At 65.8% G+C, this 27,904-nt stretch overlaps 1 protein-coding gene across 2 annotated transcripts; it reads right to left on the bottom strand.

The window, feature by feature from the left end:
• Window positions 1-1,606: 1,606 nt before the first annotated feature.
• EFL1 (elongation factor like GTPase 1) lies at window positions 1,607-27,868 on the bottom strand. Of its 2 annotated transcripts, XM_037509968.2 has the most exons (20): window positions 27,839-27,868; window positions 27,452-27,551; window positions 24,961-25,028; window positions 24,407-24,491; window positions 23,568-23,701; window positions 22,912-23,049; window positions 21,686-21,900; window positions 17,786-17,909; window positions 17,169-17,245; window positions 16,523-16,659; window positions 15,758-15,880; window positions 13,903-14,002; window positions 12,410-12,561; window positions 12,151-12,317; window positions 10,178-10,316; window positions 8,379-8,510; window positions 6,978-7,125; window positions 5,472-6,391; window positions 3,521-3,705; window positions 1,609-2,728 (listed from the first exon to the last, which is right to left on the bottom strand). In XM_037509968.2, exons 2-20 carry the CDS (start codon window positions 27,540-27,542, stop codon window positions 2,540-2,542), a joined length of 3,324 nt encoding a protein of 1,107 aa, XP_037365865.1. In that variant the 5' UTR covers window positions 27,543-27,551; window positions 27,839-27,868; the 3' UTR covers window positions 1,609-2,539. The 2 variants fall into 2 exon arrangements, with proteins under 2 accessions (XP_037365866.1, XP_037365865.1); XM_037509969.2 differs by lacking the exons at window positions 27,452-27,551; window positions 27,839-27,868 and adding an exon at window positions 26,734-26,780 and having other exon boundaries at window positions 1,607-2,728.
• Window positions 27,869-27,904: the final 36 nt, after the last annotated feature.

Below are 27,904 nucleotides of genomic sequence, written 5' to 3'. Positions count from 1 at the left end.
TAAACTCCCTCGAAAGGTGACTGTCGGGCCCGCTGCTCCTGGTCTCGGTCACTGCCGCGGCTAGTGGCTGAGGGCCTGGAAGCCTCCGCCCACCCAGTGTTCGGGGCCCTGGGGGTGGGGGTGGCTCCCCTCCTGGAGCCAGCCCCTCAGCCGCAAAGCAGGGGTGCTGATGGCACCCGCCTCGCGGGGAGGCGCAGGCACGTGGGTGCTCACTCAAGGATTGGGGCCTAGAGGAGCAGCCTGCGCTGTGCCCCGTGCCCTGCAGGGCGGGGTCGTCACAGGACAGGGGCGCTTAGCGAGACTGTGTGGGAGCTGCGTCCTCTGGTGCAGGCAGACGGTGTGCGCGTGCACGCGAGTGTGACTGCACAGTATGCACCACAATTAATTCCAGGCAGGTCAAAGGATTGTTTGAAAAATAAACTTATAAGAACTCCCTGGAAACAGGTGACGTGCATCACCTCGGGGTGGAAGAGGGGCCAGGTGAGGCCACAACGTGGGCAGCCCCCCCAGCAGGCATCCGGGGACGTGGGCCGCTCCGGCTGGCTGCTGTGCCATTGCAGGGACCTCCCGCCGCGGCTCCCAGGGCCCCAGTGGGGACCTGCGGCCTCGTGGGGGCCGGGACCGCGCCTGCCCGCCAGTGGTGGATGAAACACTGCCTGGCTGCGTCTCGCAGGCCCTGCCAGGCCTGGCGGCTTCCCCCACGCCCCTCCAGTCGGTGTCCACACAGAACTCAGGGTCTCCTGAGGAAGGCCCGTGGCTCAGAGAGCCACACCCAGGCCCCTGAAGCTCCTGGGGCAGCAGCCTGACACCCTGCAGCAGCTGGTGAGGTCTGAGCGCCGCGCCTGGGGTGGCAGTGGCCAGTCCCCAGGCGGGTCATCTCTTACCCAAGGTGAGTGCACCCTCACCCCAGGGCCAAACACAAGTTAGGGGCTGGCCCGCCCCTGGGCTTGCGGCAGGACTAAAAAGCCTCCTTCCTGGTGGAACCAACTCGCCCGAGATGCCCGAGCACCCCCAGGCGGCGGGCACCACCCTGGCGGCCATGCTCCCAGCCGCCTTCTGCTCCTGAGGGCGCAGCCCCGCCTGGAACTGGCCTTCTTGGGGTGGCTTCGGGGCTCTGTCCTCTGCAGTCCAGGGCAAGCGCCTGCCCCCCCACCCCCACAGGCTGAGCTCACGCGGGGGATGACACAGTGGCCAGGAGGCCTCACAGTGAGCCAGGGGCCCCTTCTGTGGCCTGCGCCCCCGCTTCTGAGGGTCTGCTACTGTGGGTCCCCCCCGGCCTGGACAGGCCTTCCCTCTGTGCCCGTGTCACAGTGAGCTCTGTCTCTAGGAAAAGATCAAATAAAACTTAAAAAGGCCGGAACCCAAACCGGGACGTCTCCAGGCGGAACAGACACAAGACTGGGCACGGGCAGGAGGGTGGGCTCTGCCGGACACCCCACCCGGCTTTGTGGGCAGCCTGGGGCAGGCCTGGGGCACTGTTCCCCATTGGGGGAGGGGCAGGGCCTGGGAGGGAGGGAAGGACCCTGGGGCTGCAGGAGCCTGGGGAGCCGCTCCAGGAGGGGTTGGGTGGGCAGCCAGGGCTCCTACTTCTCTGGGCACTTCTGACCCCACCCTCTGACCCCGCTGACCCCCCCAGGGTCCTACATGAGAAGTGGGCATTGATGCCAAGACCAGGCACCTCAGTGATGGTGTGTGCCCCAGCCAGGAGGGACGGCAGACAGTGGTCAGTACTAGGGCTGCAGGGCAGGCCGGGCCCTGGGCTGGGGGTGGGGGCACCTCCCCGGGAACAGAGCTGGGAAGAGGGCGGGGAGACAGCGGCGAGCGGGGGTGATCGGAAGGGAGGGAAGGGCTTACAGGGCCCCAAGGTGAGCGACCAAATGCACACCCACGGTGCACAAGCAGTACACACGCGCAGCTGCAGCACACACCCTCATGCACACACACACAGCAGCGCGTGCACACCACGGCCAGTCGCTCAGCAGCTGAGCCACAAGCTCCTGAGGTGGCAGTGCCGGAGTGGCCGGGGACCCTGCCAGGGGCGGGGTGCCCGTGGGGTGTCCCTCTGCAGGCGTGTTGTCCCCCGGGGGCAGAGCCGCCAAACCAACAGCCTCATGTCCTGGGGTCTCCACACTGCACCTTCTCCCCAGGCCCTGGGAGGGGACAGGCTCTCCCCTCACCCCAAGCAGATGCGCCCCAAGATTCCTGCTGTGAGCACAGCATCTGGCCAGAAGGCAGCAGTCCCAGCTCTGGAATGGCCAGAGGGGAGGGGGCATCCACTACCCGGGAGCCCCCGGCTCAGCTCATGGGGCCTGGGCTGCCAGGAGGGGTGTCAGGAAGCACAGGAGAAACGCGTGCAGGGACGCGAGCCCGGCGCGCTCGCTGACACCCCGCGGTGAGACCAAGAACAGAGCCAAGGAGGCCGAGCGTGGGGGCTGACACTTTAACAGAGCGCGGGGCAGGTGCCGGCGCCCCACGTCCAAGTGGCTGCGGGAAAGCCCAGCAGCGGCCCGGGGCGGGGGAGGGCACGTGCAGGCGGCGGCTACTTGTTCCGGCCCAGGGTGCGCTGTTTCTCCGCGTGCTGCACCAGCTTCTCCTCCACCGACAGGCCCTTGCGCCTGCGCACGGCGTTCATGTACTTGCGGGCCTGGTTCTCGGAGTCGGCCTTCTCCCCGAAGTGCAGGTACTCCTCCTCCGTGGTCGGCACCCAGAAGGGGTCGCTGGGGATGACCTGGGGAGGAAGGTGACAGGCGGGCGGTGTCAGGCACAGACTCGAGGAGCGAAGCTGGGCGGAGGGTGGGACAGGAGCCGCGGGGCGGGGCGCAGCTGGCGGGTTCTCTGCTGGGCGCCTCCACGCGAGGGGGACGCGGCCTTGCCACTTCTGAACAGGACCGAGGCTTCCTGCCCTGGGGGGCCTGGGGTCTGTCCGGTGTTACCCACCAAGACCCAGGGGCGCATACTCTGGCCCAGTGGGGCTCTGGCTCAGTGCCCAGGGCAGCGGCGGGCATGAGTTCTGCAAGCCGGAGGAAGCAGACGCAGCGCCTCTGCCCTCTCCCCTGGGCGTGTGGTGTGTGCGCCTGAGAGTGAGGAGCCAGCCCAGGGCCGAGGGAGGGGGCGGCTGGGCAGAAGGGCAGGAGGGGTGCGCCCGGGAGCCTGAGGCCCAGGGCCAGGACCCGGTGTCCCAGGCAAACCAGCCAGCAGGACGCTCGGGGACAGGGTCCCCGGGAGGGCCGACCCTGCTACACTCCTCTGCCCCAGGCCACACTGGGGTGTGCAGCCACTCTGTCCCTCAACCTGAAACCTCGGAGCCACGCGTCTCCCTCGGGGTGGGGCGAGGGTGAGAACAGCTCAGACGCGTCTCCGAGCCCTGCCCTGCGGCCGGCACGCGGCCCGGAAGAAAGCGCCTGCGGTGTCACTTCCTAAGCGTCCTCCTGAGTCTCTAAGCTGCGCCGCGCCGCGGGAGGGTGGCACCTGACGGCACAGCACGGCCAGGGAGCGGGCGGCGGGGCGGCGGGCCGGCTACCTCCCAGTGGCTGAACACCAGCTGCGGGCTGGCCAGGCCGCTCGTCTTCTTGCGGATCTCGTCGGCAAAGCCGAAGCTCTCGGCCACGGGCAGCACGGCCTGGATGATGAACACGTCCGTGCCCTCCTTCATCTCCTCGTGCAGCACGCGCCCTTCCCGCCTGGACAGGACGGCGTAGACCCGGCCTGCAACGGCAACCTGCCCATTAGCTGCCCATCCGGAGCCACCCGGGCCCGCCGCCCACCCCTGCTGTCAGCCACGGAGCCACTTTGTCCCGGGGACGCTGGTTTACCACGGCAAGGGGCCCGGCGCGCCGCCGTTGAAAGGAAAAGGTGACGGTGACCCAAGACTAGGAACGGGAAGAGAGCAGACATGCCCTGCAAGGCACAGGCGTGTCCACGGGGCCTGCCGCGCGTCCAGAGGTGAGCGGACACTACCCCAGCCAACCGGGTGTCCTCGAAGGGGCGGCCAGCACCAAGGCCACCCGTCCCAGACGAGACTGCGCCCCCACACCTGGGCCTGTGCTGTCCAGTGGCCAGAGGGTCAGTCTTACTCCCCTGGAAACCGAATGCCTCCAGAACCCGTCGGGGGTGCTCCCTGCACGGAGACTCTGGCTGCCGGCCCACCCCTCAGGGGCGCCAGCTGCAGGCCCTGGTGCCAGAGCCCCGTCCCAGAGAACCTTGACTATGTGGGGTTATCCCCAGCTGCCAGCCCCCCATGTCTCAACAGGGTGCCCCTTGATAGCCAAGCTGAGCTGGCTGGGCAGCAGCCCCTGGGTGCAGCCACCTGCTGCCAAGACCCCCCGCAGCCAGAGTCCTGGTGGGGCTCATAGCCCCGTCATGGGCCGCAGCATCAGGGGTGGTGGTGGGTGCCGAGGGGAGCGGAGCCTCCAGCTCCCGAGTGGCCCTCGTGGAAGGGGTCATGAGCGGGAAGCCGACGAGCCTGCAAGCTCTGCTGCCGCCTCCAGAGAGAGGTTGGCAGGGGGTGGGGTGGAGGGCGGGCTGGAGACTCCTGGGTCACTGCAGCCCTTGCCCAGGTACCAGCAGGCTGCCTTGGCCACCGTGCCTGACACGAGCGGTCCTGGCCGCTCGAGTTGGGTAAACCTCACGGAGGGATCCGGAGAACGAAGGGCAGTAGCCCCTCTGCGCACGCTTGGTCTTCGGGACAGGTCAGGCCCCGCGGAGCAAGGAGGCCTCTCGCACCTGGGCAGCAGCCACGGTGAGCAGGGCCAGGGAGGGCGGCCGGGCTGGCTGCAGGGCATCTCCCTGAGGTAGCCAGGCCAGGGCAGGCGGCTCAGGTGGGCAGGGAAGCCCCCGTGCTCCGGGTCCGACCAGCTGTTCCTGCCGTGGACGCTGCAGTCATCTCAGAGGAAGCTGGCCGCGATGCCCAGATGTGGCAGAACCGGCACCAGAGGTTCTACTTCCAGGGACCCGGCGCAGAATGAAATCGGCGCCACTCTCCCGGGCACAGGGTGGGTCTGTGCCACGCACACTCTGCACATCACCCTCCGGGGCCACGCCTGTGGCCAGTCACACTGCTGCCTGGTCCAGGGCTCCCTGGCCAGAGCTGCGGCCCCTCCCCAGGGGAGAAACAGGGCTGACTGTGGGCAGCGGCGAGCAGCACCTGGGCCTTCTGCCCATGAGGGGCCGGGGGAGGAGCACGGGACCACTCGCCCTCTGACCAGTCTCAGGAAGACCGGTCAGTTGCCCAGATGGATGGGGTTTACCCGAGGGCAGTGCCGCAGAGGTGGCGGGGCGGGGGGGGGGGGGACGACGCGGGCCATGCCCCACCCCCCCTGCACCAGGCCTCTCCCGTGGAAGGAGCCCCCAGGCACGCAGAGGGCACATGGCGGCCAGGCGCAGCCGCTCAGGCCCACAGAGCAGGGCTGGGCTCCAAGACATGGCGCCCCCTCCTTGCCCAGCACGTCCAAGAAACGGCGGCTCCTCCTTACCCAGCACGTCCCCGGTGGCCATGATGTCGCACGTGTACATGGCGGCCATCAGACGCTGGGGCTTCACCTGCAGCGCGGCGCGGCACGCATCCTTCATGGTGGCCATCAGCTGTCCCGAGAGGGGCCCGTAGCAGTCGGGCAGCGGGAGGTCGCCTCTCGGGTCCGCAGTCCTGGCGCCAGGCACCGGGCTGCCCTCCTGCCCCCCGGGCCCCGGGTCCTGCGTCTTGCTGGCTCCCGGCTCCTCCAGTCTGCTCAGGTCGCACTTCTCCAGGATGAAGCAGACCCCCATGAGTGGCTCCTCACACAGGGGGCCCGAGAGCGTGGCCAGCTGGAAGCCGCTCACCAGGCTGTTGCCCACGTCCCGGAAGCAGCTGCCCTCCCCCGGCGTGCCGCCCGCGAGGCCAGTCCACACGGAGCCCTGGAAGCCCTCGCTCCTGCTGACCAGGATATTCGGCCCGCACTTCCTCGGGCCGAAGGACCAGATGTGGGCGACGGTGTCCCTCCACCTTCTCCCTGTCAGGTGCTGCTCCAGCTGCCGCCTGAGCTCCCATACCCGCTCGCGGGCCTTCTGGTGGGCGGCCTGCTCACGGGGGTCCTCGCTCGGCGCGGACGCCAGCTGCTCCAGGGAGCGGAGCACGTCGCTGCTCTCCTCCAGGAGCCGCGTGGCCTCCTCCGGCAGGGGCAGGGCTCGGACGCTGAGCGTGGCCAGCTTGTTGGGGGTTGAGAGGGTGACCAGCCCGTCAGGGTCGACGTGGGCCCCCTCGGGGACCTTGCTCTGGCCGTCTCTGGCCTGGTGGATGATGGCCACTTTCTGCTGCCTGCCGATCTCCTCGTTGACCATGTCGACCATGGGGGGCCTCGTGATGGTCTCTCGGAACGGGATGATGGGTTCTGAGACACTGATCTGGATCTTCGCAAACCTGCGATTCAAGAGAGGGCAGAGGGCTGTGACCACAGCAGCCAGGCCCCAGGGCAGAGGACACCCGTTTCCCAGCTCTGGGTCACAGCCCCGAGCAGCAGAGCAGGCAGCACCTGCCGCGGACAGCGCTGCCAGGCCCCCAGAGTGGGGCTGGGCTCTGAGAGCAAAGGGCGCCGGTGCCCATCACGGGCCGCTCTTCTGTCCGTACCTCCCTAACCACTGGGCTCACAGACGTCCCCTCTGAAGAGGAAAGTGTCTGCAAAAGTGGCCGCAGCACTGTCCTGGGGAGACGGGGTTCCGAGGGCTCAGTGAGGAGAGCAGGTCTGGGCACGACAGCGGTCACAGCCACGGCTCGTGCCTGCTGTGCTCGTGGTCACGCGTCAGCACAGACACGGAGCCCACGGAAACACCAGCTGAGATCAGGCGCCCAGGTGTTCGGGCGGGAGGCGGAGAGCGTTGGTCCGCCAACGTGACATCTGCTCCCGCAACCCAGCGGCAGTGCCTGTCTGAGGGCACCAGGCTGGACGAGCCAGCGTGGCTGCGCTTGCCAGCCCAGGGCACCCACCCCCGCCCGGCACCCCTCTGACCTTTCCGTCAGGTCGTCCAGGCAGCGCTGGAGGTGGACCTCGCCGGCCGTGACCAGCACGTGCTCCCCCGTCTCCTGGATGAGGACCTGCACGCAGGGGTCGGCCTGGTTCAGCAGCCTCATTCCTCTGACGAGCTGCGGCATTTCACCTGGGCACACAAGAGGGTCACGTGGTGTGGGGCGGTGCGGGGGAAGCATGCGCACTCCCAAGCGGCTGTCGGCGCTCTCCCGGGGCACACGGCGCGTGAGGAGGCCGCCCTGGGGGGCTGACTCCGGCACTGCCTTCGCACAGGTGCGCGCCCCACACAGATGGGTGTGGCCAGAGGTCTGGTCTCCGGCCAGCAGGTGGCGGCAAGGACAGCCTGAGATGAGCTAGCGCCCTGGGGTGGGGGTCTGGCTGCATCCAGGAGGCAGCGAGCCATAGGAGGGGTTGCGTAGGGGGTGCTGAGGCCCCGCCCGGCCCGCCTCAGCATCTCTGTCCGAGCAAGTGGGGCTAGGGTCACCTCCAGCGTCACCCAGCCGAGCCACCAAGCCAGAGCACGCACAGCCCGACAGCACGTTGGACAGGTATCCACGGGCGGAGGTGGGGCCTATGTGCCGCTACACCACGGAGAACAGCAGATGGTTCCTGCAGAAATACGCAGACAGACCCCAACGCATATGGGGGACAAAAAAGGGGCGGCGGCTGTAGGCCAGCTTGGCAGCTCAGGCCCAAGGCAGGAGGTGGCCCTGCTGGGCACGGGACACTGGACAGCAGCAGAGGGCACCCTCACAAGCAACCCCAGCCTGGGGCAGCACCGAGGGACTTGGGAAACGCTCCTGCTGACTGCACTCGAGGCCACACACTGCAGCCCTGCTCCCAGAGTGGAAAGCGGATCTTCTAAAAGTCTTCCTGGGTCAATTTAAAACTAGCATCAAGATGACCCGATGGGGTCAGGGTAGGACAACAGCCCCACCTAAAGGTCAAGTGTCCGACACCTGGCAGCAGGGCCTGGAAAAAGTGGCGGGCCATGCTGCTTCCTCCAGGGAAGGCCGCGAGCCCAGCCGAGTGGCTGTGCGGGTGCCCTAGGGTGAGGTGTGCAGACCAACGCAGCCCTGGGCAACCGGCCCAGGAAGGCCCTACAGCGCCTGCCTCCCGCCCCAGCACCCCCGCAGGGAGCTCTCGGGGAAAGGACTGGTGGCGCACGGGAGCCCTGGACACCGGGAGGTCAGTGAAGCTCTCAAGGCGTTGCAACCACCAGGGGAGGTGGGAAGCCCAGCAACGGCGAGGGCACATCCAGTTCAGACTGGGCACCTGGCACACCTGGCTGTGGCTGGCACAGCCTCTCGCGCGGACCCCTTGTGTGTGGACCCCCGCGTGCAGGGTGGGTGGCGCGGGCCGGCACACAAGCTGGGGTCTTACTTGGGTGTTTGGGCTCCACGGCGACCCTGACGATAGGAGTGGCGTCAAAGCTGAGCGGCACGAAGGGCGGGCAGGACGGGAGGCTGCACAGCGTTGCGGACTTGAGCACCAGGTCCTGCAGGCCACCGATCCCTGCAGGCGGCAAGGGGCGTTGTGTGACCAGCCCCGTGGGGGGTGGAGGCCACCGGGCTCTGAGACTGTCCGTGAGGGGACCGGGACGCACAGCAGCGCAGAGCAGGCTGGGGTGGGCGGGGGAGGTGCTGGCTCTAGCCTGTGTCTCTGCCGCCCCGTCACCCGTGTTGCTGCCATGTGTGCGAGTCCTGCGGCCTTCAGATGCCCCGACCTGGCTCTGTGGCCTGAGCCCCAGCCCTTGTCATGGGGAGGCAGGCCCCTGAGTCCACAGCAGCTGGGGCCACTCAGCTAAGGCCTCCCCAGGGCCGGTCAAGTGTACCTGTCGTGCTGACAAGCCCCTCACGTCAGCCGCCCCCAGCTTCTTGGGGTTCCAGGCGCCGAGGGAAACCTTGCACCAATGACATCACTGCCAGAATGTTCTCTTCTCCCAGGGACAGGGGGAGCTCCCAACCAGCCAATGGCAGCGTTCAAGCAAGTTATGTCGCGGCACCTGCCCAGAACCAGGCGGCTGGACCAGCTCCTCGCGCTGGCACCCACAAGGGGCACACAGCGGGCGGGCGGCAGGAGGCCCACTGGGCTGGCAACGAGGTGCTTGGATGCCGCCCGTGTCTCCAGGCGAGGAGGGCAGCGGGGCCGACAGGCCCGCTTGGGGACGGAGCACGGAACCCACACCCACGGGGAACCACGTTCCGGACTTGGCGGATGACGAGGGCAAGACGTGGGGCAGAGGGAAGGGGCTCTGGGCCCGGGGTGTCGTCCAAGGCCCGCCAGCCGTCGAGCAGGGCGCAGCACAGCCCTCACTGCAGATACCGGGCAGAGCGGGACGCTCACGCCTGTCCTGTCCCCGGGCAATGTCAGGATAGGCCATCCGCAGGCAGACACAGCGGCCACGGAGCAGGCGCCTTTCCAGAGCAAATGCTCTGGCCCTGAGGCCTCTTCCCGGCGGGAAGGTGGCTGACCCCGGGGTCCAGCCAGCACCCGGCCCAGCGGGCCCCGAGTGTCCGCCCCACCGTGGGAGCAGCTGTGCTGTCCCGACTCCCACAGAACACAGCCTGGGCACCCCGCAGAGCCCACCGTCCAGGAGCAGCGTCTGCCCATCTTACTTTAAAGCTGAATCTGGCCAAGCACTCACGCTCGCCACTACTATGACCTCTGCGCCATGGTCACCATCGGCCACCCAGGAGTGAGGCAGACCGCTCCTCTCTGCGCGGGCCTGGCAGGCTTTGCGGACCCCAGGTCTTCCGGAGCCGGGCGCGGGACACTCCAGCCCTTGCCTCCCAGGCGAGACGCTGCCCCTTGTCCTGAGCATCATGCCAGAGGCTCGCCACCTCGGCCCGTTTCAGGCCTCTCTGTGAACCACAGCCCCTTGGATACGCACACACGAGAAGTGACAACAGCCCTCTCCATCAGGAAACTTCCACTCATTCAGAACCAAATGTGCAGGACCAGAGGGCCTCTGCCATCTAGCCTGACGTGGACGTGCCCCACATGGACGCATCCAGCTCAGCACAGAACCCTCGAGCGACTGAGCCGGGCATCTGCTAAGAAAGCTGGACCCCACCGGCGCAGTGACAGCAGCCGCTCGGTGCACTGAGGCAACGCCAGGAGCAGGTGGAGAAATACTCAAGGCCGAGGCGCCCGCCACGGGGCCCACAGGCGCAGCCTACCCAGCACGTTTCCCGGAGGCACCTCCTCCAGCTGCTCCAGCTCCCGGCCCATCAGCAGGTAGAGGTTCTCCAGCGTGCAGCAGGCCAGGTGGGGGACGGGGGGCAGGCCATCCGGGGGGGCAGAGAAGCCCTCGGGGACCTGGCAAAGGACGAAGATGGGTCAGTGAGGACGCAGAAGAAGGGATGCCAGGACTCCCCTTCATCACGCAGATCTGGGTGTGCAAGTGCACAGGGCGTGACGTGAAGAGACGTCTGCTGTAGGCGGAACCTGACGTCATGAACTTCCCAAACGTGTGGATGCCGCCAGGGACCCTGCGCCGCGTCAGCTCTGGGGAGGCCCCTGCCGTCCCCTAGTCTCATCTGTCCTCACTCAGGCTGTCCGGGCCTGTCGTGTCCTGCAAGCAGGCACCAGGGCTGGGCCGAGACACGGGAGCGAGGGGCCCAGGGCTCCGGAAGATGTGCTGGGCGCCGGGTTGGGGTGCTGGCAGGTGCAGCGGAGGGCAGGGCAGGGTGCGGGGCACAGATGTGAGACGCCTGGCTCGCCAGCTGCTCTGAGGGCCCAGGGAGTGTCCTGAGGACCTGGCGCCTGCACACACAGGCACATCCTCAGGCGCCGTACCCAGTCGGCTGCTTGCAGCCGGGCCACAGGCCACCCAGGCAGGGGGTGAGGGGATGCGCATGGGGCACAACCACCATCACAGTAGGGAGGGGACAGCAGGCTGCCCGGGGCGCGAGCCCCATGCCAGGGACGGTGGGGTGGCTCCGAGGGCCGGGGGGAGCGAGGACAGGCAAGGACCGCACCGGAAGACGTGGGCTGTCCACAGGCCAGGGGCCGTCACCGAGAACAGCTGCGCGCGGCCCCAAGGAGCAGCTGGCAGGGGATGCAGCTGGGCTGACAGGCCTAGTGAGCCCACACTCGCAGGCCCAGAGCACCAGCGCTGCTCACGGTGCAGCTGAAGGGCTGCCGCCCCGGGACCCCACGCAGCCGCGCCCTTCAGCCCCTCGGGATTGTGGAGGAAGTGGGCGCTGCCGCAGAGCTACCCAGACTGCGGCAGGAGATGGCAGGGGGCAGCAGCAGCGCTGGGGCAGGCGGTGCAGGCCAACCCCACTGGGGCCAGTCCTCTCCCTCGTCCCATCCCCAAGGGCGGGCATCACAGCCCAGGGGCTGCTCTGGTCCCCACAACAGGACAGGCGAGACGATGGTGCCATGGCGTGATGACACCGCCTCGCATGGCCTCCGGGTCCGCAGCAGTGGGGGCCGACAGTCAGGAAGGGCCTGTAACCCCAGGCAGGACACGCTGGTCTCCCGACCCACAGAGCTGAGGTGAGGAGGCGTGAGCAGCCAAGGCCTGTGGTCTCCGGTCAGGAGCGAGAGACCAGCACAGAGGACAAGTAGAGGCCACCGAGGCCTGCCCGACCTGTCTCTGGAACCCTCCACGCTGAGAGCCGGCTGGCATCCGGTGAGGGCAAGGGGTCATTATGCACTGACCCCTCTATCAGCCCCAGCTCCCCGCCGCCCCCGAGCCCGGCCCCCAGCCCTACCCCACCAGTCCTCCGGCACTGTCTGCGCAGCACACCGGTGCTTTGGTTCCTGGCCCTTGTGAGCCGAGCTGCCGGCTGCACCTGCTCCCAAGTCCCCCATCAGGCCCGGGGTCTCCTGCCCACCGCCCCAGAGCCACCAGCACCTGCACCCCCACCCTGAGGGCCGGTATCGCCCGGCTCGAGTGCTGCCCGCTCCCACCCACTCCTCCCGCAGAAGAGAGGCCTTCTCCTTGTGTAAGGACGAGAAACGGGGTCACACCTGGCGTCGCCCTGTAAACCTGCTCCCGGAGACGGACTGTCAAGATAGCGACAGACAGACATGGGGCTCACCTGGCAAGCGACCACCCAGGTCAGCACACCTGCCGTGAGGCGTCCCGCCCCGCCCCAGGAGAAGAAGCCAGCACCACGCAGTGGCCGAGCCCCGTCCTTACCCGCCGCAGGAACTCAGCGGGGTTGTACTTGGGCCCCAGGACAAAGACGCGGCTGCCCCGGCGAGCCACGCCGCTGAACACGCGTGCGAAGGCCATGAACGCCTCCTGGCCGTCTCCTGCCGGGGGCCCGGGGCTGGGGGCCTGGCTTTCCTCACGGGGATCCTCCCCTGCAGACAAAAGGAGCCAAACCTCAGGGCGGGGTCTCTGCGTGGGAGCCGCCAAGGGGGCTGGAGGGCATGGTCTTGCAGGAAAGTGGTACCTTTCGGCTCCTCTCCCTCGGGGCTGGTTTCTGGGGCACCCTCGTCCTCGGTGGGGCCCTGGGGCGCCTGCCCCTGCGCTGCCGCTAGCCTCTCTGCGTGCCTTTGTCGGGCGCGCTCACGCCGCTCAGTGAGCTCCTCTTGAGTAAGGGGCCTGTGGGAAGCACACACGTGGGCACCCGGACTCCTGTGTCCATCCAGGCAGGGACAGTGGGGAGGGACACATGGCCAGCATGCTGGACCCTGGGCCCTTCTGGGCTGAGCTTTTTCCACGTTCTCTCCCCAGCCAAGCTGGGGCAGCAGGAGCCAAGGCCTGACAGGCCCCTGAGAATGCTGTGCCCACCACTCTCAGCTCACTGACCAACGTGCAAGAGCTGTGGCCCTAGGGCAGCAGCACAGGCCTGCCTGCCCCGCACTCCTGAAGGGTGCGGCGGGAGAGGGCACATAGGCATGGACACCAGGCACAGGACCTCGCCCCCCCGGACCAGCGCAGGCCCTCAGCAGGCCACAGAGGGTCTTGCCAGGACAACATGTGTCTTCCTGGAGCGCTGCCAGGCAGTGGGGAACAGCCCATGGCTGCCGCACCCAGCCACCCAGGCAGCTGGGCCTGCTGGCGCCCGGTGGGGAGGGCATCAAGCTGTCTCCCTAGAGTCACTACATGCTGGCCAACGGACGCAACAGGTGTATGCAGGAGAAAACCAGCCTCCCGGCCTTGGTGCCTCCACTTGGACTCTGGGGCACGGCATCAAGACACAAGCCAACGCTATGGCCTGCATTTCTGCCCCAGCTCAGGGTCAGCAGTTCAGCCGGCCCTAAGGCCCACGCCCCTCCTGTCCCAACCGCTGACGTCAGGATCCGGCTTTATCCCCCACCTTTGCGTCACACCTGATGGAAAAATGTGTCCCCCACTTAGCCCTGCCACCCCCCATTCCGTGAGCCCTGGAGACGCCCACGGAGGCTGCACTCAGTGTGCGCAGCCTCAGGTGCCCACAGCAGCGCCCCTACTTCCCCAAGCACCGCAAGCGTCCTCGATGCTGGCCCGGGAAGGCTTCCGAGACAGGCTCCCTCCCAGCCCGGGGCGTGCAAAGTGGGCTCTGGGGGTGGACGCGCAGCACTGGGACTGGGAGGCAGCGCAGCAGTCCCTCCCTCCAGGGACAGCGGGATCTGACCGGTGGGAAGGGGGCTGAGGCAGGAGAGCTCGCAGGAGGCGGAGCAGGTCTCCAAGACCTGGAACCCCAAGGAAACCCTCCCACCGCCCTGCCCCGAGGTGAGCGCGTGTCTGCACTAGAGCCACCCCGGCTGCCGTGAGCGTGACGGGCAGCAACCTGTTCTCTCCGCTACCAGTCACAGCCCAGCACCGCTCTCAGGACCCCAAGCGCCTGAGCGGGGCTCGCGCTGCCGGAGGCTGCTCCCCCAGAACTCTGGCGAGGCCAGTGTGCAGTTCGCATGCCCTGCAGAGTCCCCCAGAGCCCAGCTCCCCCACCCCCGCACTTACCTCGGCTTATTCTGAGGCAAAGCCTTGGTGTCGACGGCAAACATCTTGGACACGAAGATGATAACCGGAGCAGCGTCCTCGCTCCCGCAGCTCAAAAACGCTGCAGACACAAGACGCGAAAGTCTCACTATTTTGCCCATTAAAAAGCCACGTTTTTCTGGAAACGAGATTTGGAACCCGACATCCCCGAAATACACGGGCGCCTCGAGCCACCTCGAGAAAGGCACAACCCGAGAAGTACGAAGCCAGAAAAAGAATGCTCAGGAGGAGCGCCAGGGACGCAGAGCCGGCGGGTGGGCAACGAGGGCGGGCATGGTGCTGCCAGCCACCAGCACCCCCGGGCGCCTCCCGTATCGGGGGGAGGGGGTACCGCCCACAGGCCGCTGGCTAACGGGACATGTAAAATCACTCACCGTTCCAGTCCCCCACGGTAACAAGTCAGAAAGAAAATGGAGAAAAACACCCTAGGCCGAGGGCGCGCGCACCTCAGCAGCAGATGTTCAGTGTTACGCAAAGGTCAACTTCCCCTAAACGTGTGACTTGTCAAGAATTCCTTATCAACACTCTGATGTTTTTCTCTGCGCGTTGGAGGTATAAAATCACGAGTAACTTTTCTTTGTCTTTTTTGGTGGGACCCTCGCCGGCGGCCGGGGAACGAACCGGCGCTGCAGAGGCCGCGGGCAGCCTCGCAGCCCAGCACTCAACCGCTGCGCCACCACGGGAGGCCCACGAGTAACTTTTCCTAATCCCCCACATCAAAACCACCTGTATGAAAGTTATTTACTAGTAAAGCTCAAACAATGAGCAGACGACACGACGCAGGACCTGAAGGTGGGGCCTGGGTCTCGCGGGGCAACCCGGCCTGGCCCACAACGGGGAGCCGAGAGCAGAGGGGGAGACCAAGGAAGGACATCACCAGGCCAGAGGCCACAGGGCTTGACCTTGGGGGGAAGTGACTATGGGGGCGGCGAGCCCTGGAGAGTTGCTCTCAAGAGTGAGCAGGACCTGCAGGTGGTGTGGTGCCGTGGACGGACACGAGCGTGGGCTTTTGCTGGCAGGGGAGGTCCGGCCTCCACCCCTGGGTGGGAGTGACTGTGACAGGCAGCCCTGGACACACGGCCCGAAGCCCAGTCTGGCAGGTCATTACATTCCCAGGGTTCCTGGACAGTGAACCCCGTGCAGGGTCCAGGTCGGGGGGCGGACGCGGGGACCCTGAGCACGAGCGTCTAGCCTCTGCCACCCACAGCCCCGGCAAGATAGGTTCCCGCAGGGCCACAGGGCACACAGGCGAGGTCCAGACAGCCTGGCTGGGTTCCGCACAGCTAAAACAGGGCCATGGACAGGCGTGACCTAAGGACGGGGGGCAGCGGGCAGGTGCAATAGCCAGCGGGGGCCCCAGGGAGCGGGTCGGGGGGAGCAGCCACACAGTGCAGGACCTCCCAACAGCTGCGCACAGGCCCAGGTGGCCGCCACCTCACAAGGACAGGCCAGAGAGCCCACCGCGTGGGCAGAAGGCCGGCACAGAGCACGCACAGAAAGTCCTTGCAGCCTCCGGAGCAGGGGGAGGCCGTCGCGGCCATGCTGGGCTCCTGGTGGGCACAGAGGCCCAGCGTCCCCAGGGCTAGGGCACAAGAGGGCGGGGGCCCCTCGGGGGTGTAACCCTGGCTGCTTGGGAGGCCGGGACACGGCACGGCCACATGGCAGTCTCTGTTCCGCATCCCGACTGGTGGGGCAGACTGTGCCGAAACGGAAATGCTGGGGGGAAATCTGGTGAAATTACTCGCAGAGCTGGCCGAGCGCAGCCTTGCTGGGGACAGCTGGCCGTGCCCGGCGCACTCTCCTCTCCTCCCCTCACCTGCTTTCAGCGCCTGGGTTTCTGGCGGGAGAGAGTCAAATGTCTGCGATCCTGAGCACATCAGCCTCTCCGCCCTCTCCGCCGTCATGTCCAGGGGGCTGGGCAGCTTCTGACACACCATCGCTGCGGCCTGCTGTTAAGGGCTCAAAACTGCGGGCAGCGCCCCACCAAGGCGCAGAAGCACGAACATACCTGTGGCGGCTCTGACGTCTACCCAGACAGAAACGCTGGCTGCAGGGCCACGCCACCCACATGTCACGTCTCAGGATGTGGAATTTCAGGGGGCACGTGGAGCTTTACAGCCCAGAAAGGGCCCTCCTGAGGGGCCTTCCCAATGTGGAACAGGTGACGCCCGTTCCAGAGCTCAATGCCTGGGAAGCCGACACCCTGCACTCTCTTGACGGCACTGACGGCCACGGCCGCCACAGTGGGCCACCCCGCCCGCACCCCCACAGGCACTGCTGGGGCAGGCACACGCCAGGTGGCCTGGTCTGCGCAATGACAGCAGCACCGCGAGCCACGGCAGCTCAGGCCTGCTGTGACCTAGGAGACCGAAGCCCGTGTGCAGGATACGTGGCGCCGAGTAATGTCTCTGTTATCTGCTGTCACCTGGCGGGTTAATCTTTACTCAAAATTCCCTATGCTTACAGATTACTAATCAAAAGAAGGGGGGTGCAGAGGATCCCTCTGGGTGGGGCGCCTGGGCTGCCAGCACGCTTGTGCGCGTGTTCTGTGGGGGCGGGCCCGGCCCACAGGCGAGGATACTCAGCACTGCCTGGGACACAGGCAGCCACTGGCGGCAGATGGCGCTGATCTGGACTTTGGGGTCTGAATGTCGCACCTCCCGGGCTCCGATTTTCAACCCCAAAGAAGTCACTATCTTGTCAATCTTCTCTTTGTCCCTGTAAGAAAACACACACCATGATGGGGGGCGGCCACACACAGACATGAAGCAGTGGTGCGAGGGAGGAGGTCGTATCTCTGTCTTTCATTCCTGATGTGTTCCCTTCTCTGCAAAAACTACAAAAGCTGAGCAGGATGACCCCCAGCACCCAGCCCAGCCCCATGCACAGGGCTGCCCCGGGAGGCAGGTCTATGCCTATGAGCCCAGGGCCTTGCTCACATCCGGAACGACTTAGAAGTGAACGCCTTGGAGCCGCCTACGCTGGGCAGGTGATTCCCGACATCCCACACTTTTCTACCACGACCCCTCTGTACTCAACCGGGTTTGCAGACACTGGGGTGGAGTCACCCAGCCTCTGTGCCACTGGCCCGTGTGCCCCTGGGAGGCCTGCTCCTCCAGCCCCAGCCCCTGCCCCAAGCAGCAGCCAGCCCAGGCCAGGGGGTGGGGTGGGGGCAGGGGGTGGGGATGCACCGGTGCTGCCAGGAAGGAACGGCTACACAAACTTACTTGGTTAGGACAGCATCGTACAGACTCCATAGATTTTCCAGGATCAACTGCACAAATAAAGGCTTCTTCCCTTTGGCCTGCAGAGAGAAGATGCGTGTGTGAGCCTCTGCACGGTTAACGTGCCTCTTAGTGTTGCTATCCACCTCTGACATGTTTTATCGCCAATGTGGCTTATTTCTGCTCAATAAAATTATTCAACACAGTTCTTTTTATATACGTCTACCTGTGTGTATGTGTGAAACCCTAAATCCTGCATTAAAGGAAAGTTTCAAAAAAAGCACGCCTGGGGGCTGTGCTCGGCGGTCCTGCTTCCACCATCCATGGGGCTCCCGGAGCCCCCTCTCAGGTTGGCCGTGCCTGTGAAAGGCCTCGGGAGAGCTGGGGATGCGTGGTGGGCCATGGAGACGTCCAGAAGGGGCGCCTCTACAATGAAGGGCTCAGGAGAGCCTGATGCTAAGCAAGTTCCCCAAGTGCCCAGTCCTGAGACTTCCGCTTCTCTTAAAAAAAATGAAAGCAATAATTTGTTGTTCACGTCTTTAAAAATCTCTAAGGAACACCTGGAGAAAGGACTGGTGAGCTTTAAGTAAGCGGCCTCCCAGCCGGGGACACATCATCACCTGATCCACCTTCATGATCTTCTTAGCCTTCGAGTTAATGTAATAGTCGCCCCACAAGGTCCTCATCAGGACTTCCTTCTTGATGCCGATTTTCTGGCTATAGATGCTGGCAAAGTGCTCAATCCTGCAAGGAAACCAAGCGCCCGTGTCACAGGATGAGCAGGCGGACCCCTGCACGGGGCCAGGCGCTGCTGCACAGTGTATCGCCGGCGTCCTCACCAGTGGCCACGCCTGTCCACCTCCGGAGGGCCCTGAGGCAGGTGCGTGGCTGACGGGAGCCTGAGATCGAGCCCAGCCATGTTCCTGGGGCCGACTGGGGCCCTGCCCTCTGCACCCCGCAACTCTGGTGCCAGCTGCTCACCCGGGAGCAGACTCCAGGGCCAGAACCTGCCCGTGGGCCACGGCTGTCAGTGGGCAGCGCTTGGTCATTTGGCTCCGTGGGAAGCCGCGGGAGAGGCTGCTTGACAAGGGCAGCAGCCACCTACGGGCCGAGACCTACTCCCAGAGTAGCTGCATCTGCCGAGGCGCCCATCCTGCTCGCTTCAGGGGTCCCAAGTGAAGGCCGAAGCCCCTCTATGTGCGACAGTCAGGGGCTGGCTATGGGGGCCGACACCTGAGCTGGGCACAGCAGCCATCGCAGGGGCGGCGGGGCCAGAAATGCGAGGAGCACCAGGCGGGAGCTTAGAAAGGGAAGCAGACAGGCCAGGATGCACAGACGGTGGACACCCAGCGGGGACCCCAGCTCAAATTCCAGGGGACCGGTGGCTGCGTGCTGGAGGCAGCTCAGGCCCCACCGCTGTCAGGGTGATCTGTAGCGTGGTCTGACCCTTCTTCTGTGCACGTTACCCAACAGAAGCTTTTATCATCTTTCCAAGTCACCGCCTGTCAGCAAGGTGCATTGCGTGTATCGTGTAAGCACATGAGGGTTATCCACGTGTTCACCCTCCCGCTAACACACACCAGGCTCTCCTGCCGCTGCCCGGCCCCGGGGCTGGAGGATGGCCTGGCCTCCCCGCCACGAGCCCCCCGGAGAGCCTGGGCCTCCCCAGGGCCAGACTGGCCCCCTGCGGCTGCGGCGTCAGGGCTCCCTCCAGGTGCAGGGGAGGCTCACCAAGGCACAGATCCCCCCGACCCCCGCCTCCTGCAGCTCAGGCAGGGCCTCCTCGGCGCTCACGACGCCCAGCTGGCCGGCACCTGCGCGCGGGCCATGGGCAGCCATCCCTCCTGGCGCCACGGGGTGGGCGCGGCTGCTGCTGACGACAGGCGGGTACCGCTGCCCGCTGCGTCCAAAGGTCAGGAGGGGTGAGGCAGCTCAACTCTGCCTGGCCGAACCCCTCCCACTCTCCTCCCCCCACAATAAACGTTCCTCAGTCTGCGAGGGGCAGGCTAAAGTCCACGCGAACTCCTGCGCGATGAGGCTGCTCGCTGTCCCTGGACCTGTCCTGGTGAGGGGCCGGGAAGCCGGGATGGGAGCCTGACGCAAAGGCCCCGCAACCAAGGCGGGTCTCGTCTCCCTGGACGTCGCTGCGCTGCACCTGCCCGGGAGTGAGACCCCACCGCTGCGGCCTGAGGCGGGCCCGGCCGCTGCCTCCTCGCCTCCAGGGGAAGCAGCCGAGGGCAGGTGACAGCGGCACGGCAGCAGCCACACATGCAAATCTCCAGCCCGCAGTTGACACAAAACTGCCAATTTTAGGTCCACAGTAACTTCCCTTTCATCACATTTCCACTTTCTGACTCGATGCACATCGAGGTGACCTGGCGCCAAGCAGAGAGCACCGCCCCACCCCACACACACACCCACTCCCCCCAGCAGCACAGACCCGCATGGTGCTGGCAGGCTGGGGCTGGCCAGACATCACGGGGCCTCCCAGCCCCGCATCCCAGCTGCCCGTCCCGTCCCGACTTTCCCCTGTGGCCACTCCCAGGCCACGCTGATGAGTGTCCCCAGCCAGGCTTTGCTTCCTCTGGACTATCGTTTCTATCGTCCCGGCAAGTGACACGCGAGATTCACTGAAGTCAGTTTTATTACAGTGGCGTGACGATTCGGGCAGGCTGCAGATGCTTTTCTCGAAGTAAAAATTTTTTAATAAATCTGAATTCCCGATTCAACAAGCCAGTGCCTGAGGCTAGGACGTGTGACTGGTGGCCGCACGCCTGCAAGCGGGTCTCAGCGTGTCATGGCTTCAACGCAGGGGCCCAGGGGGCCAGTCAGAGGCAGCCAAGACCCGCAGAAGCACCATGGCAAGCGCAAGCCAGCTCCCGCGGGGCGAGCCCACAGCCCATCCACGCCACCCCGTGCTGAGACACGCCTGCTGCAAAGGACTGTCCGGAGGACCCAGGAGTTAAGTGACCAGCTCAGTCTCTAACACACGTCTCCTGCCACAAAACAGGTGTCTTTCCACACCGACTTCTGCCTGGACAGTGGCGCGGGTGTGAGGGGCCACTGTGCCCCCACAGGCACGAGTGACTGGAGGGCTTCCCATGGGGCGGTGAGGCGGGGACGCTCGTGGTCCACAGTAGACCCCTTTGAATTTATTCACGGTTTTCTGAAAATCAAGAGCATGTGAAATCTACAAAAGGGCGAGACTGGCTGGACATTCAAACACCAACCCGTGCAGCGGGCTTGCGGCAGCGAGAGCAGGACGGGCACGCCGAGCCCACCCGCTGACTGGGACGCAGCACCTGACGCAGCGCCGGCTGACACAGGAGATCGGGGTGCAGGGCTGTCCCACCCCACAGCACACGGAAACCCGTAACACGGATGGCCACGGGTCAGCGCCCACGGACGGGGCCCCCAAGCCGAGCCAAGGGGGTGCCCTCCCCCAGCCACGGTCAGACAGGGAGGTGTCTCCCCAGCGCAGCGAGGGCAGGAGGGTGGTACGGGGAAGGCAGACATGAGACGGGGCCTGTTTGAAACGACAGGCCCTGCCCGGGAAGCTACAAGCAGCTCGCGGACGGGCAAGCACCCCCGGAGGGGCCAGTGCCTCAGGACAGCGCCCAGAAACCAGGCAGCCGCCCCACGGCAGAGCAGCAAGGGCACGCGCGCGCCAACGTCAGAACTGCGGCACCGCAAACAGCCGCCCCCAAGTGAACAGCCAGGGCGGCTCCAGCATGGCGTTACGGAACCCACACGCTAGACCCCACCGAACGCCGACGACAGAAAATCCACGCAGCAGGGACACTGCGGCGCGCTGGGCGGAAGGCGGGCGGGGTGGGGCCGGCTCCCCGCCAACCCACAGGCCGGCCAGGCGCGTCCCACCAAAATTCCAGGCAAGCCCTTCTGAGACACAGAGACCACGACAACGGCGGCCAGCGCGGCGCCAGGGACAGCCAAAGCGTCCCGGCAGGGGGCGGGAGCGGTGGAGCACCGACGTGGAGGGGCCACGGCCTCGGCGCTGGGAGGACGCGCTGCAGCAGCGCGAAGCGGGTGACATGCACGGCCTTCCCACCAGCGACTGGACAGTCACAGCCCTCAAAATGAGCTTCTATCCAAACTCACATCCCGTACGCGAAATGAACTCAACATGGAGCGCCAAGGGACGGCGAACCCCAGAGCTGCTCGCCCCGGCATGCACGGGCGCCCCGCAGGGGAGGGAGACGCACCCAGCCCCGCGGTGCAGATGACGAAAGGAGCCACGAGGACGATCACGCAAAACGGGGACACAGCGGGCACCAGGCAGCACTCACGCTGCGGTCGCCCCACGGCCTGGGGACGCACCTTGGTGCCGACGTCCGGCTGCCCCGCTCGGGAAAGGGGGGGCTGGAAGGCGCCACTCTGCAGGCCCCGGGCTCCGAGACGTTCTCGAGACGACACGTACGGCGGGCGGGGCGCGTGGGCTCCCGGGACGCTGGGCCTTGAGGGCGAGCCCACGCCAGCGCGCGAGGCCGCCGAGCACTCACCCAAAGCCCCAGCCGTCGATGGCGCTGGCGAACACCACGTTGCCCCGGTCAGGGCAGAAGTACAGGTGGGAGTCGTCCTCGTCCTCCAGGCCCGCGCTCCAGTCATACACCCGCTCCCCCGGCTCGGCGTGGGGGCGGCCCTGGGCTTCAGTCTCTCTCTCTGCTCTTTCTTCTAGGACTTTAGAAGTAAAAAGAGTTCCCGTGAGTGCATTAATCTAGGAGAGATGGTGAAACGGGAGGACGTCACTGCGGTGCTTGCTGCTGGGGCGCAGAGCCGCTGTCACACTGGCTGGGCGGGACCGGCATCATGCGGGCCACGGTGGGCCCACCCAGTCGGTGACTGTGGAGCCGACGCGTTCTTCCCACACCCAGTGAGACTCCACCAAGGCCCCTTCTGTGGCCAGTGTTGTCAGTTATGTGGCCCCTCCCAGCGGGCCGGGCCACCAGGGACTTGTGGTCTCTGACCCCACAACCCCGCTGGCCACCCCCATCGGTGTCTCACGTCAGCTGTGTGACACTTCTGCCATCTCTTCAGAGCCTCTTCTCAACCTGGCCCCTTGACCAGCTTCCCTCCCAACGAGCAACCGACTTCCTCCCTCAGCCTGAAGAGGGGTCCCCATACAGCAGCAGAGTGCCCGTGCTCCCACAGCCCACCCTCGCCCGCAACATTGCTGAGTCTCGGTGCTGCGCCGGGCGCGAGCATCACAGCTCCCTCCAGTGGCCTGCTCTCCCGAATGCCCGCCACTCTGCCCGGCACCGCCCCCAGGCTGCGCCTTCCAGCCCTCCCTTCCCTCCCGCTCCACCCCAAGGGCCTCACTTACGTTCTCAGGTCACACACAGGCCCATCCCTCGTCCCTCTGCACCGCCCTGCAGCGAGCGCATGACCGGGGTCGGGGCCTACAGCCTCACCCAGCACAGCCGCGTGGGGAGCCCAACACACAGCTGTGCGGCGTTCACCCAGAAAGCAAGTGATGGCGCAGAGAAGTGTCACCCAGAGGCAGCCACACCGCAGAGCCCTGCTGTCACTTCATTCTGGAGCCAGAGCCCAGAGATCTGCACCCAAGAGTGTGAGCACCACTGCCGGCCCCTCAGGCTCCTGCTGGGGTGGGGCGGCAGCTCCACTGTGGCGACTCTCCCATAGGGTCACCTCATACTTGCCTCAATCAATTCCTTACGAAGTTTTTTGAGTCCCAATTTTTAAAACACTGAAGAAAAGCATAAAATACCTGTTCTAGAATATTCTTGAGGTGAGAATAGGCCTCCTGCGGGGTGAACTTCAGCTCGACGATCAAGCGATCAATCTTATTTATCACTAGGACGGGACGGATATTCTCCAGCCAGGCTTGCCGCAGCACCGCCTGTGTCTGATTGAAACAGAAAGAAAAACGTAGAACTTGGGACCTAACACAAAGCCCATCGGGAAACCTCCAACACCCGCTTCCCACGCCCTCCGCCATGGCCTGACCCGTGTGGGATGCCCCAGACAGCGAAGGGCAAAAACCACGCGAGACACTGGCCAGCATGTGGGACTGCCCCCAGGGCCATGGGGAGCCCGGGGCCGTGAAGATGCACTCCTGTGGCCAACACGTGGGGCAACCCTCAGGCCCTGGACCAGCACAGCTCAGAGGTGGGCCCAGGACGGCTGCCTCCCGCAGCAGTGCTGTGTCCAGGGGAGCCGGGGTCAGCACGGACCCACAGAGGCTGGAGATCCTGATGCAGCAGCGCAGCTGCAGCCTGTGCCACTGGTCTCAGCCCTGGAAGGGTCTTTCCAAGGGGCGCCCATGGACTCCGGGCATCAACCGCTACCCATGCACCAGTGTGGGATGCCAGGCCCCTTGCTGGCAGGGGAGGCTGCCTGCCCTGTAGGTCCCAGCAGTGGCACCTGTGGGCACACTCCTTCCACAGCGTCCACCACCACGATGCAGCCGTCACAGATGCGGACCGCCGTGGACACCTCAGAGGAGAAGTCCACGTGTCCTGGGGAGTCGATGAGGTTGATGAGGTACTCCTCAGGGCCTGGGGGGGCAAGGGATGCGGCTCAGCTCGGCGCTCTCCGCCCCACCTGCAGGGTAGGCACAACTCGCAGCCCCCCTCCACCCCCACGGCCTGGCGAGAGCAGCAGCAGCGCAGACACCAGAGAGCCATCGGAGCAGGGGGGCTCGGAGGGATGGGGAGAGACACCAGCCCACAGGTGGCAGCGGGTTCCAGAGGAAGAGCCTGTCACCTCCACTGGTGCCCCAAAGGCCCCCCGCGTCAAGAGCCAACAGCTACAAGCCGTCCCTCCCACGAGGCTGTTCCAGCATCATCTCCCACATCCTCCTCCGTGAGCCACCTGCCCCGCGCCGCCAGCCCTGCTCTGTGAAATCCAAAAAGTCCACCTCAAAGGGCCTGCGAGAGCTGCTGGTCCCAGCACTCAACTGGGCCCTGCAGCCGCCCCCGCACCGCCAGTCCGGGAAGGTGGAAGCAGCTGGAGTAGGCGCCTTTCAGCAGAGGGCACTCGGACCCCAGCAAGCAGGTGGGGCAGAGCATGATGCAGCCAGGTGTGGTGCCCCGACTCCTGTGGGGTGGGTGGGTCTGGCCTCCCACCCTCAGGCCAGGTAGTCCTGACGGCAGCCACCCGGGAGCCCAGAAGGACACTTGCGGAACAGAGAGCAGGGTGAGGGGCATCAGAGAAGCGAGGATGTGAAGACGCAGCGCTGCCGGCGCAGGACGCAGGCTCACCGTGCGCGTAGTGCAGGGAGATGGCGCTGGACTTCATGGTGATGCCGCGGCTCTGCTCGTCCTCCCTGCTGTCCATGTACCGCAGCTGGGGGCAACAGACGCTGGTGACCAAGCTGCTAGCACGCGACAAGGGTCACCCTAAAGTCTGTTCTACCTTTATTTTTTAAAAGATTTACTTATGCATACAAGACCTGGGGTACAGGCCAGAGGCGCGGGGGGTGAGAGGATGTACCAGAGACAGAGTAGGTTGCATCTTAACTACTTGCGCCACCAGGGAGGCCCCGGTTCTACTTTCTTAAGAGGGGAAGCTGGAAAAGGGCCATCGTCCTCACAGGGAAGATACACAAATGGAATTGCCCCCCAAGATGACTGCATGCCCCAGGTCAGCGATCACCACCCTGAACTTCATCTCAGCACTCGCTTTCTTTGTCAGGCTAATAGCGAGCGTGTCCCCAGGCAGGTGGCCTCGGCGCAGCCAGAGAACAGAGCAAGTGGCTCGTGACGTCGTAGGGGACGGAGATTAACCCAGGTGTTCACCAAGTGTAAGCACACACCTTGCCTGCCAGGCGGCTGGAGATGATGCCATTGCTGGATATGAGACAGTCAACCAGAGTCGTTTTGCCTGTTAAAACAAAAAAGGTAACTCAAATCCACGCCTTGTTTTATGTTTCACAGACAGGAGACGCGGCGAGCGCAGCTTTCCTGGAGGCAAGAGGTCACCCGAGGAGAAGCTCAGCAAAGGCTCCTGCAGCATCGCCTGGCGGGGCCGGTGCCCAGCGCGTGCACAAGTCTCCCCCCCCACCCCCGCCCCCACTAGACCCTGTGCCTCAGCCCTGCGGGCCTCAAACCCCTCACCTGAGAAACTGCTGAGCAGCTTTTTAAGCGGCGTGAAACAAAACGTGTTCCTAAAACATACCGATGAAGTAAAAACTTTCCTGACCGAGCCCCTACCCCCAGGATGTTTGGCCTGAGCTGTCAACGTGTTTGACAGTGTTTCTCATGGGGCCAAACTGCCAGTTACACGAATGGTCAATGTTCACTTCTGTTCTGGCTCATTTGCTGTATGCAATTTTTTCAAATTCCCCCCATTTTGCTGGAAATGTCACCCTCTGCTGCGGCTTGTCCACAGCACGCACGTGCCATAGCCTCTGCCGCCGGCCGTCCACCGAGGAGACCAGGCAGCCCCACCCCTGCTACTGCAGACGCGCCGCTGAGTCTGAGGAGAGCCGGGCCTCTAGAGGCGAGGGCCCGAGTTGGGTGGACAGTGGCCACGGTGCGAGGGCAGCTTTGTTTAAGCGTGACTTTTTTTCCACAATTGGGGCATAGTTTATAAAGCAACAGACAAGAGCCCTTAGTGACAAAGCAAACCAGCCAGTCAGCGCACAGACACCTGACGGCTTTCACACGGTCACTCATCTGTCCCCCGGAGGGCGGCTGGCCACCACAGCCATCGTGGTAGTGTCCGCCACCTGGAGGGAGTGCGCCTGTGCCCTCAGCCCAGCACCTCGGGGCGACAAGCAGGGCAGTAATTTCTGTTTCTCCACAGTGTGTGGGTCCAACGTCACTGTAATGCACCGGGGCGAGGCTCCCTGCCATGTCCCCTGGGACAGGCAGCCGCTGGCACGTGACAGTTACACTGTCCTGAGAAAACACTTAGCAAGAAATTCGGGTGTGCCCGTGTGGCCTGCAGTGGGGTGCACCCGGGGGAGCAGCCCTCCCACCGCAGCCGCGAGCACCCACCCAGGGATCCTGCGCCTCGGTGAGGCCCCTCACTGCAAAGTGACGGGCACCTCCACCGCAGGCCACAGCCAGGGCTGTTCAGGGACTTCAACAGCAAAAGCAGGCACTGGCCTAGTCACTGCAAATGGACGGAACATGGCTAGGAGGACTTCCCTCGAGAAGCGGGTCCCGCGGCATGTGAGGACGTGGTCTGGCCCCAAGACATGTGACAGCCACACCAAACACCCGGCGCCAGGGTGCTACTGCCTGTGGACACACACATGCACACCTCTGCCAGGTGCCCCATTCCACCAGACAGAGCACGCGTGTCAGGGCTCAGGGGTCAGCCTGCGAGCAGCGTAACTGCACAAAGCCCTGGGCATGGGGCCAGTGCCTTGTATTTAGATATAAGCCCCACAGCAAGCTTCACCCATGGAGACCCTGGCCTACCTCCAGCCCTCACTGCTGCAGCACCTGAGCCCTCGCCTGCCCCGACACACCCACCAAACCGGCATTTCTAGCCTCCGCTCACGGCTCCACCCCTGTGGCATTACTGGTTCTCCCAGAGCCCCCCCCCCCCATAAAAAGAAGCTGATGATCATCTTCACCACAAAGCAGGCACCAACGCAGCTGGCCTTGCCCCAGCACGTCTAGTCCTCGCCTTCCTCAGGCAGGTAAGGGCCACCTTCTCCAGAGCTGGTGCTTACTGAAGCCCAGAAAGCAATGACTTGAAGTGGAGTTTGCAGGCAGGTCGCCCAACGCCAGACCCCGGCCTGTGCCTCTCCATCAACTCCGCCCACCTCCCAGCGCAAATCGGTTTCATCTCACCCGGCCCTGGTGTGGCCGCCAGCGCCCAGAGTGCTGTGGCGGGACAGCCGGCTCCGTGGGCCCTGGGCGGTGGCCCACGTGGCCTCCCTCCCCCGCTGGGAAAGCCTGTCCCTGCCGGCGTCAAGCGTCCCCTGCAAGGGTCTGCTCGGCCGTGTACCGCCCTCTGAGGCCTCTTCCCAAATCACCCGGTTCCCGGTCCTCTGGCTCTCCCAACTCCACACCCCTTCTTCCTCAGCGCCCGCCTCCCTCCGTCCTCCGCTCAGCGCCACCCCCGCCCCGCGTGCCAGGCCACAGGCTGGCGCCGAGCAGCCGCTCCCTAGGCGCCTGCTGAGGGGCGAGACCCGAGCGGGCGCTGCGGGCGTCGCCTGTCACCAGCCGTCCCGGGCCTCCTGCTTTAACCATCGCGGGCCCGGGAGTGGCAGCGGGCGGGTGAGTCACGCGGAGGCCGGGCGGCTGGAGGGCCGGGACGCCCTCCCGGGAGCGGCCCGCGGGCCCTACCGTGGTCCACGTGCGCCAGCACGCAGACGTTCCTGATGTTGGCCGCGTTCCGCTGCAGCCGCGCCGTCTTCTCCAGGCCCCCGCGCACCATGGCTGTCTCCTGGGCCGGGAGGCAACCGGTTAGCGGGGCTCGCGGCGGGCGGCGCCCCGGAGCTCCCCGCGGGCGTGGGGGGCCGCAGCTGCCCGCGCGCCCAGTCGTCCCGGCCGTGCGGCGGCGCGGGGGGCCGGGCCCGAGGCCGGAGAGCGGGGCGGCCCGACGCGCCCGGCCCGCCCCCCCACCCCCGGCCGCCCGCCCGCCCCCGCCTGCACCCCCGCCCCGGCCCCCCGCCCCCCCCGCCCGCACCCCCGCCCCCGGACCGCGTCCCCGACGCCCCGCCCCGCGCCCACCGGCCTCGCCCGTCCGGCTCCGCTCCGGGCACTGCGCGTCGCTGGGCCTCGCGCGCCGGGTCCGCG

The sequence above is a fragment of the Talpa occidentalis genome, unplaced genomic scaffold (genome assembly GCF_014898055.3).
Source record: "Talpa occidentalis isolate TD23 unplaced genomic scaffold, MPIMG_talOcc4v2.1 talOcc4.14, whole genome shotgun sequence".
NCBI lineage: Eukaryota > Metazoa > Chordata > Mammalia > Eulipotyphla > Talpidae > Talpa > Talpa occidentalis.
The sequence above is the reverse complement of the archived record's forward strand: the minus strand, read 5'-3'. Positions and strand labels throughout refer to the sequence as shown.